Source organism: Tursiops truncatus, chromosome 2, assembly GCF_011762595.2.
Source record: "Tursiops truncatus isolate mTurTru1 chromosome 2, mTurTru1.mat.Y, whole genome shotgun sequence".
NCBI classification, from domain to species: domain Eukaryota; kingdom Metazoa; phylum Chordata; class Mammalia; order Artiodactyla; family Delphinidae; genus Tursiops; species Tursiops truncatus.
Genome location: NC_047035.1, coordinates 75468102 through 75484059, shown reverse-complemented (window position 1 = coordinate 75484059; position 15958 = coordinate 75468102). Strand labels below are relative to the sequence as shown.

At 37.6% G+C, this 15958-nt stretch overlaps 1 protein-coding gene across 5 annotated transcripts in view; it reads left to right on the top strand.

Annotated features, from left to right (window-relative positions):
• Window positions 1-15958, top strand: part of RPGRIP1 (RPGR interacting protein 1) — a 48506-nt gene that overhangs the window by 10788 nt on the left and 21760 nt on the right. For 4 of the 5 annotated variants that reach the window (XM_033851376.2, XM_033851375.2, XM_033851379.2 and 1 more), the window contains one exon: window positions 11621-11718. The exons of the other annotated variant lie outside the window; for it this stretch is intronic. In XM_033851376.2, coding sequence (XP_033707267.1) covers window positions 11621-11718 — 98 coding nt within the window. The remainder of the gene's footprint in view (window positions 1-11620; window positions 11719-15958) is intronic. 5 annotated transcript variants of the gene reach the window in all.

Here is a 15958-nt window from a genome sequence, read left to right as displayed (position 1 = left end):
TTGATTTATCATTTTTTTCCTGAAGCAGTTGAGAATAATTTGCAAATACCATTCCCCCTTACAGCTGTATATTTCAGTTAGGAAAACGATATTATATAACGACAGTACAACTATCAAGTTTGCAAACGTAACATGGATAGGTTATTACCCAATGTCCAGTCCATTTTTCAGATTTTGTCAATTGTCTCAGTAATGTTCATTATAGCAGGCTTGCCTCACCCCCTTTATCTAATCTGGGATCATACATTGCATTCAGTCATGTCCCCTTAGTTTCCTTTAATCTGGAACAGTCCTTTATCTTTTCTTTGTTTTTCATGATATTGACATTTTTGAAGAGTATAGATGAACTGTTCTGTAGAGAGTGCCTCAGTTTGGATTTGTTTGATGTTTGTTTGTTGTTAGATTCAGGTTATGAATTTTTTACAGGAATACCACAGAAGTGATACTGTATCCTTTTTCACATTAGGAGGTACGTGATGTCAGTTTGTGCCATTATTGGTGATGTTAACTTTGATCACTTGGCTAAGAAAGCATCTGCCACATTTTCTATCAAAAAGTTATCATTTTTCCCTTTGTAGTTGTTAAGTAATCTATGAGAAAATATTTTGAGTCCATATAAATATCTTATTCTTCCTCAGATTTCACCTAATAATTTTGGCATCCATTTATGTTTATGTGTGGATTTTTTTTGCCTGAATCAATTACAAAATGTTTGCAAAATACATTGCAAACTTGAAAATGAATCAATAGAAATGATAGAACTGCTAAATACAGAAATTTATGAGGGAAATAGATGGGTTAAAAGCAGATTAGACACAACTAAAATGAGAAAAATGGAAAATATCCAGAATAAAGCACAGAGAGATGGCAAGATGGAAAATGCTAAAGAGGAGAAAAGAGAGCAAATGAGGCGGTCTAAGCTACACTTAATTAAATCTAGTAGAAGATAAAGAAGGGGGACTCAGGCAATATTGAAAGTGATAATGACTTAGAGTTTTCCAGAACTAAATAAAAGGTATTAATATTCAATGAAATGAAACTCAAGCAAGATAAGTAAAAATGAATCAAAATCTAGATATATCAGAGTAAAATTGCAGAAAATAAAATCAAAGTGAAAATACCAAAAGTATCCATTTAAAAGAAAGACAGTCATGGGTGCATCAGTAAGATGGACAATGACATACCAAGAGTGACAATGGTAGTCAGAAACCAGTGGCAAGATAATTTCAGTGTGCTAAAAGAAAATAACTAAGTACCAATCAAGAATTCTCTACACAACAAAAAGATCCTTCAGAATTAAAACACAATAGACATTTAAAGACAAATCAAAATGGAGAGTTTGCTCCAAAGCTACATTTTAAAGAAAACTTACAGTTTTTTCTTTAGGCTGAAGGAAAATTATCCCAGAAGGAAAGACAAAGATGCAACTAGGAATGAAAAGCAAAGAATATAGGTTAATTTTAAATGACTGTGTAAAGCAAAAATATTAGCTTGTGGGTTTAAAATATATTCATAATTTAAATAAATAATCTAATGGTTTCATTGGTGACCTCCAAAAAGATATGTTCATATCCTAAACCTAAGAACCTGTAAATGTTACTTATTTGAAAAAAGCCTTTGCAGGTGTAATTAAAGATCTTGAGATGCGATTATCTTGGATTATCTGAGTAGACTCTAAATCCAATGAAAGTGTTCTTATTAGAGACACAGGCAGATGAGGAGGAAGCAACATGACCATATAGTCAGAGATTGGAGTGATGTGGCCACAAGCCGAGGAATGCCTGAAGCTCCCAGAAGCTGGAAAAGACAAGGAAAAAGAAAAAAGACAGATTGTCTTCTGGAGCCTTTGGAGTGAGCACGGATTTGATTGTGGATGCCTAGCTTCCAGACCTGTGAGAGAATGAATTTCTGGTTGTTTTTTTCTTTTTTTAATGAAAGCTTTTACCTTTAATTCTTTTCAAATACTTAAGATACAGACATTCCATCCATAACAAGGTTAAGTGACTTGTACATGTACATGTTTTATGTAAGACAGAAGCACAACCAAGGCTAACATCTGACCCAGTAACTAACATCACTGAGAGAGCTCATATGAAGTTCACCAAAACCTTGAAGACCTATTACTTTTTTGTAGAATGAATGACCCTACAGAAAAGAGAAAAGAGATAAAAAGGATAAAATGAGGTGGTCCTATATTCAATAAAATGTAGGAGAAGACAAAAAAGGGGACAGAGGCAATATTTAAAGTGATATATATATAATTCATATCTTCATTCAAAAAATGAAGTCATGAAAAAGAGGTCTGTTTTTTCTGGGACCTCAACTGTCACTCTCAATAGTCAGTTGTGGGTTGCTTTCTTCATTTTGTTTCGGCAGATTCTGGATTTGAACATCAGATCCATCTATCTTTAATTTGAGTGTCCAGATCGGGGCAATTTTTATAAGTTTACAACATAGTGACTCACAATAGTAAAAGGTTATACTCAATTTAGTTATTATAAAATATGACTGTGTTCCCTGTGATGTAAAATATATTCTTGTAGCTTATTTATTTTATACATAGTAGTTGGTACCTCTGAATCCTCTACCTCTACCTTGCCCCTCCCCACTTTCCACTCCCAACTGGTAACCACTAGCTTGTTCTATATATCTGCAAGTCTGTTTCTTTTCTGTTATATTCACTAGTTTGTTTTATTTTTTAGATTCCACATATGTGATATCATATAGTATGTCTTTTTCTAACTTATTTAACTTAGCATAATACCCTCCAAGTCCACCCATGTTGTTACAAATGGCAAAATTTCATTCTTTTTTATGGCTGAGTCATATTCCATTGTATATATATCTTCTTTATCCATTCATCTGTTGATGGACACTTTCTTCCATATCTTGGCAGTTGTAAATAATGCTGCTATGAATATTGGGGTGCGTGTATCTTTAGAATTAGTGTTTTATGGTGGGGTTTTTTTGGATATATATGCAGGAGTGGAATAGTTGAGTCATATGGTAGTCCTATTTTTAGTCTTTTAAGAAACCTCCATACTGTTTTCCACATTGGCTGCACCAGTTTACATTCCCACTGACAATGTGCGAGGGTTCCCATTTCTCCACATCCTCGCCAACATTTATGATTTGTGTTCCTTTTGATGATAACCCTTCTGACAGGCGTGAGGTGATATCTCATGTTTTTTAAAATTGAAGTATAGTTGGTTTACAATACTGTGTTAGTTTCAGGTGTATAGCAAAGTGAGTCACTTACATATATACTTTTTCAGATTATTTTCTGTTACAGGTTATTACAAGATATTGTATATAGTTCCCTGTGCTATATAGTAAATCCTTGTTGCTTATCTATTTGATGTATAGTATATAGTTTGTATCTGTTAATCCCATACTCCTAATTTCCCTCCCCTATTGCCTTTTATCTTTGGTAAACTTAACTTTGTTTTCTATGTCTGTGAGTTGTTTCTCTTTTGTATATAGATTCACTTGTATTATTTTTTAGATTCCACATATAAGTGATATCATATATTATTTGTCTTTCTCTGTCAGACTTATTTCACTTAATATGATATTCTCTAGGTCCATCCATGTTGCTGCAAATGGCAATATTTCATTTCTTTCTGTGGCTGAGCAATATTCCATTGTGTGTGTGTATAAATGACACATTTTCTTTATCCATTCATCAGTTGACGGGTACTTGGGTTGTTTCCATGTCTTGGCTATTGGAAATAGTGCTGCTATGAACATTGGGGTGCATGTCTTTTAAAATTAGAGTTTACATCTTTTCAGGATATATGCCCAGGAGTGAGATTGCTGCATCATATAGTAGCTCTATTTTTAGTTTCTTAAGGAACTTCATACTGTTCTTCACAGTGGTTTTACCAATTTACATTCCCACTAATAGTGTAGGAGGGTTCCACTTTCACCACACCCTCTCCAGCATTTATTATTAGTAGAATTTTTAATGATAGCCATTCTGACCACTGTGAGGTGATACCTCAGTGTGGTTTTGATTTGCATTTCTCTAATAATTAGTGATGTTGAGCATCTTTTCATGTGCCTGTTGGCCATCTGTATGTCTTCTTTGGAGAAATGTCTACTTAGGTCTTTTGCCCATTAAAAAAAAAAAAGTTTATTTATTTATTTTGGCTGCGCTGGGTCTTAGTTGCGGCACGCAGGATCTCTAGTTGTGGCATGCGGACTTCTTAGTGTGGCATGCAGACTCTTAGTTGAGGCATACATGCGGGATCTAGTTCACTGACCAGGGATCAAACCCGGTCTAACCCTGGTCGGGGAACCAGAGATTGACTGGGTTCCGCTTGCATTGGGAGCACAGAGTCTCACCCACTGGACCACCAGGGAAGTCCCTTCTGCCCATTTTTTGATTGTGTTGTTTGGTTTTTTGATATTGAATTCTATGAGCTGTTTCTGTATTTTGGATATTAATTCCTTATCCATCACATCATTTTGTAAATATTTTCTCCCATTCAGTAGGTTGTCTTTTCATTTTGCTGATTGTTTCCTTTGCTATGCAAAATCTTTTAAGTTTGATTAGATCTCATTTGTATCTTTTTGCTTATATTTCTTTTGCCTTGGGAGACTGATCTAAAAAAAGTATTGCTTTGATTTATGTCAGAGGATGTTTTACCTAAGTTCTCTTCTAGGAGTTTTATAGTGTCATGTCTTAAATGTAGGTCTTTAAACCATTTTGAGTTTATTTTTGTGTATGATATGAGGGAGTGTTCTAATTTCATTGATATATGTGTAGCTGTCCAGCTTTCCCAACACCACTTGTTGAAGAGACTGTCTTTTCTCCATTGTATATTCTTGCCTCCTTTGTCATAGATTAATTGACTGTAGTTGTGTGGGTTTATTTTTGAGCTCTCTATTATGTTCCATTGGTCTATATGTCTGTTTCTGTGCCAGTACCACACTGTTTTGATTACTGTAGTTTTGTAGTATTGTCTGAAGTGTGGAAGGGTTCTGCCTCCAGCTTTGTTCTTTTTCCAGAGGATTGCTTTGGCAATTCTCAGTATTTTGAGGTTTTATATAAATTTTAGGATTATTTGTTCTAGTTCTGTCAAAAATGTCATGGGTATATTGGTAAGGATTACATTAAATCTGTAGATTGCTTTGGGTAGTATGGCCATTTCAACAATATTAATTCTTCCAATCCAAGATCGTGGAATATCTTTCCATTTCTTGAATCATCTTCAGTATCCTTTACTAGTGTTTTATAGTTTTCAGCATATAGATATTTAACCTCCTTGGTTAAGTTTATTCCTAGGTATTTTATTTTTTTAACATGATTTTAAACAGGATTTTTTTTTTTACTTTCTCTTTCTGATATCTCATTGTTAGTGTAAAGAAATGCTACAGATTTCTGTATATTAATCTTATATCCTGCTACCTTGCTGAATTCATTTATTAGCTCTAATAGTTTTTGTGTGGAGACCTTAGGGTTCTCTGTATAGAGTATTATGTCATCTGCAAATAGTGACAGTTTTAACTCGTCCCTTCTAAATTGGATACCTTTTATTTCTTTTTCTTGTCTAATTGCTGTGGCTAGGACTTCTATTACTATGTTGAATAGAAGTGGTGAGAGTGGGCATCCCTGTCTTGTTCCTGAACTTAGCAGGAAGGCTTTCAACTTTTCACTGTTGAATATTATGTTGGCTATGGGTTTGTCATAAATGGCTTTTATTATGTTGAGATATGGTCCCTCCATATCCACTTTGGTGAGAGTTTTTACCATGAATGAATATTGAATTTTATCAAATGCTTTTTCTTCACCTATCGAGATAATCATGTGGTTTTTGTCTTTATTTTTGTTAATGTGGTGTATCACATTGGTTGATTTGTGTATTTTGACCCATCCTTGTGGCCCTAGGATGAATCCAACTTGATCATGATGTATGATCCTTTTAATGTGTTGTTGGATTCTGTTTGCTAGTATTTTGTTGATTTTTGCATCTATATTCATCAAAGATATTGGCCTGTAATTTTCCTTTTTTGTAGCATCTTTGTCTGGTTTTGGCATCAGGATGATGGTGACTTCTTAGAAAGGAGTTGGGAGTGTTCCCTCCTCTTCAATTATTTGGATAGTTTGAGAAGGATAGGTGTAAGTTCTTTTTATGTTTGGTAGAATTCCCCAGTGACGCCATCCAGTCCTGGACTTTCGTTTGCAGGGAGTTTTAAAAATTATTATTACAGATTCTATTTCACTTCTACTGTTCAGTCTGTTCAAGTTATCTGTTTGTTCTTGACTCAGTTTTGTCAGGCTGTATGTTTCTAGAAACTTGTCCTTTTCTTCTAGGTGTCCAGTTTGTTGGCATATAACTGTTCATAGTCGTCTCTTATGATTTTTTGTATTTCTGCAGTATCAGTTGTTATTTCTCCTTATTCATTTCTCATTTTGTTTATTTGGGTCCTCTCCTTTTTCTTCTTGGTGAGGCTGGCTAGAGGTTTCTTGATTTTATCTATCTTTAAAAAAAACAGTTCTTGGTTTTACTGATGTTTTTCTATTGGTTTTTAAATTTCTATTTTACTTGTTTTCTCTCTGATCTTTATTATTTCCTTCCCTCTACTGACTTTGGCTTTTGTTTTTTCTTTTTATTCTAATTCTTTTAGGTGGTAGGTTAGGTTGTTTATTTGAAATGTTTCTTGTCCTTGAGGAAGGTCTGTATCACTATAAACTTCCCTCTTAGAACTGTTTTTACTGCCTCCTGTAGATTTTGTAAGGTTGTGTTTTCATAGTCTTGATGTTTTCTGTTTTCCTCTTTGATTTCATTGTTGACCCACTGGTTTTTTAGTAGCATGTTGTTTAGTCTCCATGTATTTACTCTTTTCCTGTTTTTCTTTCTGTGGTTGATTTCTAGTTTCATACCCTTGTGGTCAGAAAAGATGCTTGAAATAATTTCTACCTTCTTAAATTTGTTGAGGCTTGTTTTGTGACCTAGTATGTGGTCTATCCTAGAGAATGTTTAATGCACACTTGAATAGAATATGTATTCTGGGTTTTTTTCTTTTAGATGTAGTGTCCTGTAGATATCAGTTAAATCAACTGGTCTGTTGTGTCGTGTAGAACTTCTGTTGCTTTCTTGATTTTCTGTCTGGATGGTCTGTCCGTTGATGTCAGTGAGGTGTTAACTCTCCTACTATTATTGTACTCATTTCTTCGTTTATCTCTGTTAGTATCTGTTTTATATATTTAGATGCTCCTATATTGGGTGCATATATGATAATGAGTGTCATATCCTCTTCTTGTATTTATCCCTTTATTATTATTATAATGTCCCTCTATGTTTTTCTTTATGGACCTTGTTTCAAAGTCTCTTGTCTGAAGTAAGTATTGCTAACCCCTGTCTTGTTATTTTTATTTGCATGAAATACCTTTTATCATCCGCTCAATTTCAGCCTATGTGTGTTTCACCCTGAAGTAAATCTCTTGTAGACAGCATATTGTAGGTTCTTGTTTTTCTTATCCAGTCTGCCACTGTATGTCTTTTGATTGGAGCATGTAGTCCATTGATATTTATAGTAATTACTGATATATATGTATTTATTGCTATTTAAAACCTTGCTTTCCAGTGGATTTTGCAGTTCTTTATTTATTTCTTCTTATTTTTGTTTTTTATTTTGTAGTTTGATGGTTTTCTTTTGTATTATGCTTGAGTTCTTTTCTTTTTATTTTTGTGTGAATCTATTGTATGTTTTAGGTTTGTGGTCACCCTGGTTTTCTAGTATGTTGACCCATAACTACATCTATTTGTTTTAAACTGATAGTCAAAGAAGTCCAAATACATTCTGAAAGATCTACATTTTTATACTCCCCTCTCCCACATTTTGTGATTCTGATGCCCTATTTTACATCTTCATGTTTATCCTTTTGCTGTTATTTAGAGTTACAATCACTTTTACAAAAATTTTTTGATTGTTTTTAGTCTATGTACTGGCTTATTTAAGTGATCTTCAATCCTTTTATATATTTGCCTTTTCTATTGTGATTTTCCCTTTCCTATAGATTCTTTCTTCTTTTCTATTTAGAGAAGACCCTTAAATATTTCTTTAGGGTAGGTCTAGTATTGCTGTATTCTTTAGTTTTTTCTTGTCTGAGAAATTCTTTCTTCCTCCTTCTGTTCTAAATGATAATCTTGCAGGGTAGAGTATCTAAGTTGCAAGTTTTTGCCTTTCAGAATTATGAATATATCATACCACTTCCTTCTGGCCCACAGTTTCTGCAGAGAAATCAGCTGATATCCTTAATGGGGGTTCCCTTGTAACTGACTCTTTGTTTTTCTCTTGCTGGCTTTAGAATCCTCTCTTTATTTTTAATTTTTGCCATTTTAATTATAATATGTCTTGGTCTGGATCTGTTTGGGTTCATCTTGTTTGGGAACCTCTGTGCTTCCCGTACCTGGATATCTGTTTCCTTCTTTAGGTTTGGGAAGTTTTCAGCCAGAATTTCTTCAAATACATTTTTGATCCCCTTCTCTCTCTCTTCTCCCCTGGAACCCCTATTATGTGTAGTTTGGTATGCTTTGAATAATCCCATATATCTCATATGTTGCTTTCATTTGGTTTTTATTTGTCTTTCTATCTGCTGTTCTGATTGGATGATTCCCATTATTCTATCTTCTAGATCACTTATTCCTTCTTCTGCATTATTTAGTCTGCTATTCATTGCTTTTATATTGTTTTTTATGTTGGCAATTGAGTTGTCTTATTTTGATTGGTTCCTCTTTATAGTTTCTAGTTCCTTGTTACAGTGATCTGCATTTCTATTAATAATCTTTCCTAATTCCTTTAGCATGATTATTACCTCCTTTTTGAACTCAGGGTCTAGTAGACTGGTGAGGTCTGTTTCATTATTTGTTCTTTCATGGGATTTTTCTTGTTCTTTTAATTGGGAGTAGTTCCTCTTCTTTTTCATTTTACCTAACTTTCTCTGTTTCTATGAATTTAGGAGAAACAGTTATCTACTGTGGTCTTGAAGGGGTACTTTTATGTGGGAGCATCTGTGTGTAGACTGTGTGAGTCCAGTATTTTTGTTGTGAGAACTGGTTTTTGCATGGATGCTAGCCACACCTTTCCTCAGAGTGTGTTGGCCGTTATCCTTTTAATAGGGGGTGGGATTTGTGTTGTGGTGTCCAGAGCCTCCCCTGGATCTGGGGTGGGGCATCCTCTTTTTTCTATGGCTGTAACAGCCCTGTCAGGGGTAGGGTCCACTCCTCAGTTGTTGGAGTAGAAGCCTTGAGGGTCGTATTCGATAAGGTCCGTTGCCCTTGAGTGTGTGCCCTGCCCCAAAGGAGGTGACCACCGAAGCATGTAAAGCCCATGCGGTCACAGCAAACCTATGTCCCACTGGTGCAGGCATCCATGATTCTGACCAGAATCAACCCAAGGTCACAACCCTTTCTCTGTTGCATTTGTACCAGACTTAGTGCTAGGCCATGGTGTGGAGTGGGCTGGTGCTGGGGGCCAAGGCACTGTGGCTGCAGGAATCAAGGTGGTTGTGCTGCCACCTGCAACCTGGGCTGCCTCTGTAGCAGGCCTCTCCCAGGGCCTATCTGCCCCAGAGCCGGCTCTAAGCTTCTGTGTGGGGTGAATGAAGCTGGAGCACTACTGCCAAGAAACAACTGCTGCCTACTCCTCCCCAGGGGCTCTCCACCTGAGACATTCGTTTCTGTGGCACCACCCAGTGTGCATGCCAACAAAGTCCACTATGGCCAGACCCCCCCCATCACTGTGCTGATAATCACCTCCAAGGTTCTGCCTGGACCACACCCAAGGCCCTCTGGGCTGTCTCCGCACAGCTAGACCAAGTCCTCTCCCAGGGTCCATCCATCTGAGATTCAGCACCCAGCTGCTGCATGTACTAGCAGCCCTCCCAGCACACGATTTGGTCAGGGAAGTGTGACAAGGCAGCAGCCATCAGCCCTGGTCTGTCTCCACCCTGATTGCTAGCAAGCCAGCATAAGCACAGTCCTTGCAAACAGAGTCTAAGCCCCTCCAGCCCTCTGTCTGTCCCAGTAGACCTCTCAGCAGGCAAGAAGCCTCCCCAGGGCCAGGGCCAGCCCGTGTGGACATTCCCTCCATCACAGATCACTCCCAGGGGCACCAGTCCCATCCTGACGCCTTTCTTTCTTTCCCCCCCCCATCCTACCTGGTTACATGGAGATCTTTCTTGAAGCTTTAGTTCTATAAGAGATCTTCTGGCAGTTTCCTGTTGGTTTTCTGTGAAAATTGTTTCATATTTAGATGTATTTTCTTTCTTTTTTAAAAAATTAATTTATTTATTTATTTTTGGCTGTGTTGAGTCTTCATTGCTGCACACGGGCTTTCTCTAGTTGTGGTAAGCGGGGGCTACTCTTTGTTGCAGTGCGTGGGCTTCTTATTGTGGTGGCTTCTCTTGCTGTGGAGCACAGGCTCTAGGCACGCAGGCTTCAGGAGTTGTGGCACACGGGCTCAGTAGTGGTATATGTATACAATGGAATATCACTCAGCCATAAAAAAGGATGAAATAATGCCATTTGCAACAACATGGGTGGACCTAGAGATTATCATACTAAGTGAAGTAAGGCAGACAAAGACAAATATCATATTATATCTCTTATATAAGCGATATACTAAAAAAGTATACAAATGAACTTACAAAACAGAAACAAACTCACAGACTTAGAAAACAAATTTATGGTTACCAAAGGGGAAAGGTGCAGGGTGGATAAATTAGGAGTTTGGGATTAACATATACACACTACTACATATAAAATAGGTAATCAATAAAGACCTACTGTAGAGCACAGGGAACTCTACTCAATACTCTATAATAACCTATATGGGAAAAGGATCTGAAAAAGATCCTTTTTATGTATATGTATACATAAATCACTTTGCTGTGCACCTGAAACTAACACAACATTGTAAATCAATTATAATATAAAATAAAAATCTAAAAATAAATATATATATAAACATAAAAATACCTATCTTAAAAAAAGTATTAGGGGGCTTCCCTGGTGGTGCAGTGGTTGAGAGTCCGCCTGCCGATGTAGGGGACACGGGTTCATGCCCTGGTCCGGGAGGATCCTACATGCCTCGGAGCGGCTGGGCCCGTGGGCCATGGCCGCTGGGCCTGTGCGTCCGGAGCCTGTGCTCCGCAACGGGAGAGGCCACAACAGTGAGAGGCCTGCGTACTGCAAAAAAAAAAAAAAAAAGTATTAGGAGTATCAAGATCACATTGTACAAAAGAGAGCATGTGGGATGAGAGATATTGTTTGACGCTGTCTTTGTAAAATACAGTTTGCTACACCCTGATTGCACTGTTTTTCCTTGGCTTGGTAATTTTCTCCATCCCCTAAAAGGACAAAACTTTCTTTCTACCTCCCTACCTTCTTTCCTTCCCTTTCTTTTTTCAGAAGTGAACCCTGTGTGTTTGGCAAGCTTCTGAATAAGTGAAACTTTAAAAAAGAAGGTTTGTTTCTAGTGATTACAGCCAAAATCTAGGTACTCAGAACTAGTAACTAAACAGAAGATTGAAGATGTAGGTACTGGGTCTTTTCTGGGCTAGACAGGGTACTCCAAAACAGTTCTGTAACTCTAGTCTCTTCTCTGGCAGATAAAGAATCCTGTGAACAAGCTTCTGAAGTCAGTGAAGCACAAACTACAGATAGTGATGAGATAGTAACACCTGTATCTCAGAAATGTCCTAAGGCAGTAAGTATACTGGGGTAATCATTGTGCGTCAGCCAAAATTGTAAGTAATGACAGTGTGCTTAATGGCCATGTGTGTGACATTCAAATCCAGTTTTATTTAATGAACCAGATAGGAAATTCAAGTTATTTAGATTTGTGTTGCAAGTGAATGGAAGTCACTACAGGCAGATGAAAGGATCATTTTCTTGATTTGGTATAAATAAGGACTGACTTCAACTCTTCTCTCTCCCATTTGGATCCCTTGCCTGCCTCCTTCATTGTATATGGTGATTCACCCCAGCCTAAGTGATGCCCCTTTCTTTAAATCTACCTAAAGAGAGCAGGTTTACTTTGGGAGGTGGAGGCTGGAAGGATTCTGTGGGAGGGCTCAAAGAGATCATTCAGTTTCTGAAGGTTTTTACTCAACCTTTAATTACAATTATTTATTAAACATTTCGACCTCAGATCTGTTTTGGAACTAAATGAGGATACACACACACACACACACACACACACACACACACACACACACATCTATGAATAAATATCCACAGATATATTCACAGTCATTGTATTGGAATACTGTGGGGTTTTAAATGAGGTAGAAAACGATCACTTTCAAGCTGCTAGAATGCTCCCTGGTACATTTGTAGGCACTCAATAAATATTTGTTGAATGAGTGGCTGAATGAAAGATTAAAATCTAACTGAGGATTATGAGCTTAATTAGAAACAGTAAAGAAAAGGGTTTATTTTCTGAACTTTTATCTGTTATATCTTTTTTAGACATTTTGTAATTAATATCTTGAGAAATGTTTGTAAGACAGATCAGAGCCATAGAATTAGAACTAGACAGTAACACCTTAGAGATCATAAAGGTGAAGAAAACCAAGTGATATGTCTAGCATTGTAGCAGTAGTTACTGAAAGAACTGGAACTTGAGTTAAGGTTTCTAAACCGTGCACATCTCAGATCAACCCAAAAAGCAGTCAGCTGGTCAGCAAATTTTGGAACTACAAGTCAGACAGATGACGTTAAAAATATTACCCTAAATTAAAGGCTCTTAAATAAGATCTTCTGTTAGAAAACTTTCGTGTACCTAAAAATGTTGCTGGATAAACTAAATATGAAAACTGATCCCACTTAGTAAAAATTAGTGTTGTTATCAAATTAAACTTACAACACAGACACACGTATACTTGATAGCAGAAAAGCTTTATCAAAAGTCCAGACTCTTGTTCAACTTGTCCAAAAGAATTTGGGCAAGGAACACAGAATACAAAGGAGAAAAAAACACGCAGGCTGAGGAGCAAAGAGAACAAAGAAGCAGGGGAATTTCCTGGCAGTCCGGTGGTAGGACTTGGCGCTTTCACTGCCGTGGCCGGATTCAATCTCTGGTCAGGGAACTAAGATGGCGCAAGCTGTGTGCCACGGCCAAAATAAATAAATAAAATTTTTTTTTAAAAAAAAAGCAGTTTATTGAGGCTGAAGTGAACGTTACACACTCAAAGAAGAGTGCAGGCATCCTCACAAGTGTGGAGCATACCACAAGGTTTTTTGATCCCCTTTTTATCTTATTTTCTTAGCCCTTTGAATGGGCGGGGTCTTTTTGATTAGGGGTGGAATATTCATTGAGAGGACGGTTGAGGTGTGGCCTAGATTGCACCAGGTTGCATCAGCTCCCAGTCTTACGCCTTTGTCTCCTGGAGCCACTGTACATGTGCTCTAAGAACTGTTTTCCCTTAAATTTTCCCTTACTAGTCAACCACACGGGAAGGTCATACAGGGTCATTGGCAATCTGCATTTTTATTGGGCCTGCGCCATGGTTTTCATGGTCAGTGTTTCTTGTTCAGATGCTACAAAGTTTCTGTTTTAGATGCCATTTCTCCATGTGTCATGGTCTCCTTAAGTGCAAAACAAGGAGGTGTATAGGCTGTCCTTGGGCCCAGCCCTGTCTTTTCTGCCTCATACTCAATCCTTTTTGTATTTCAAAATAGCTGGGCACGAAAGATGGAAGGAGTTGAAGGTCCAGAGGCAGTACGTGGGCTCTGTCCCTTTTGTGCCTGGAGTCAGCCAGGGTAAAGGAGGAGGCAAGAGAGTGTAGTGTTTAGGAGCATGGAAATGTGTTTTAGACAGAAGTGGTTTAGATCCAGTCTCTGCTATTAATATCTATGCCGCTTTGGGGAAGTTATTGAACCTCTATTAGACTCTGTTTCCTCATCTATAAAGTGGTGATATTTTTTTTTTCTTGAAGTATAGTTTATTTACAGTGCTTCAGGTGTACAGCAAAGTGATTCAGTTATATATATTCTTTTTTCAGATTCTTTTCTATTAGAGGTTATTACAAGGTATTGAATATAGTTCCCTGTGCTATGCAGTAGGTCCTTATTGTTTATCTATTTTATATATAGTAGTTTGTATCTGCTAATCCCATACTCCTTAATTTATCCCTCCCCCCCTTTCCCCTTTGGTAACCCTAGGTTTGTTTTCTATGTCTGTGAGTCTATTTCTGTTTTGTAAATAAGCTCATTTGTATCATATTTTAGATTCCATATATGTGATACCATATGATATTTGTATGTCTGTCTGATTTCACTTAGTATGATAATCTCTAGATTCATCCATATTGCTGCAAATGGCATTATTTCATTCTTTTTATGGCTAATACTCCATTGTGCATATATACCACATCTTTATCTATTCATCTGTCGATGGACATTTAGGTCGCTTCCATGTCTTGGCTATTGTAAATAGTGGTGCTGTGAACAATGGGGTTGTAAAGTGGTAATATTAAGTACGCCCACCTTATAGCCATGTGGCAAGATTTAAATAAGGTAATGTGTGATAAAGGTTTAATACAGTACTTGAGACAAATTAAGCACCAGATTATAGTGATGATGATGTTGATGGTGGCAGCAGTCTGTCTTCTCTGAAATACGCTAGTTCTTTTTTTTTTTTTTTTAATTTATTTTTGGCTGCGTTGGGTCTTCGTTGCTGTGCACAGGCTTTCTCTAGAGGCGAGTGGGGGCTACTCTTCGTTGTGGTGCGTGGGCTTCTCATTGCGGTGGCTTCTCTTGTTGCGGAGCATGGGCTCCAGGGCGCTTGGGCTTCAGTAGTTGCGGCACACAGACTCAGTAGTTGTGGCTCGCGGGCTCTAGAGCACAGGCTCAGTAGTTATGGAGCACGGGCTTAGTTGCTCCGCGGCATGTGGGATCTTCCCGACCAGGGCTTGAACCCCTGTCTCCTGCATTGGCAGGTGGATTCTTAACCACTGTGCCACCAGGGAAGCCCATGAAATACGCTAGTTCTTAAATGCAAGCTTCTATGATCTGGTAGTGGCCCCTACAAGGAAGGACTAGGCCCTAAGGGGAGAGGATTGAGGCAGAGGGGTGTCATTTCCCTTCTACCTTCCAGGTCAATTGAATAGGTTGAACAGTATGACTTAAGGAAGACCTTTACGAAATGTCTTTCTCTTGTACTGCTAAAAGAGCAAAACAATCATAGTACATTTGGGTCTTTAACTCCCTGTCTTTTAGTCCAGAATTAGAACAGTTCCTGTATGATGGGATATGTATAGAACTGTTCCGCAGGAGGCTCTGTTAATTAGCACAAGGTTCCTGAAGGCCTTCTGTACTTATCTTCCAAGAATCCCCAGAAAATGATCTTAACCCAAACCATATGGTTTCCTCCAGATGAAGTTCCATTCCTGGTCTCAGGAATCAATCTCCCACTCTGAGTGGACCATATAACTTTTCCCTCCCCCCTCTTAACAGCTCCTAATGAGAAGGGAGCAATCATTTCCATTGCTCTGTGGCCTCAGGTTACTGTCTTTTAGCCGTAGTGTATATCAAGGACCTCAAAGTTTATTCTTTTTTCTTATACTCTTAATTTCAGGGGTTGAAAATGTCTTGACCCCTTATGTATGCTAATTAGTTTTAGGAAATCTGCCCTCCCCCCACCCCCAAATTATCTAGCACACCTGAATAAGCCAAAGGGAGCTGTCTGTCACTAATGCTACGTAACTAACTGCTGTTAGGGGCTCTGCTAGCAATGAGTTAATATATATTTCAGTTGTTAGTATGGTTAATATTACTAATTATATGTGTATATATATAAATATAAATAAATAAATAAATATGTGTGTGTGTGTGTGTGTGTGTGTGTGTGTGTATATATATATATATATATATATATATATATTTGCTGTTCAGTCCCAATAAGATTATATAATGGAACCAGCTCATGTAAAGGATTCTGGAGC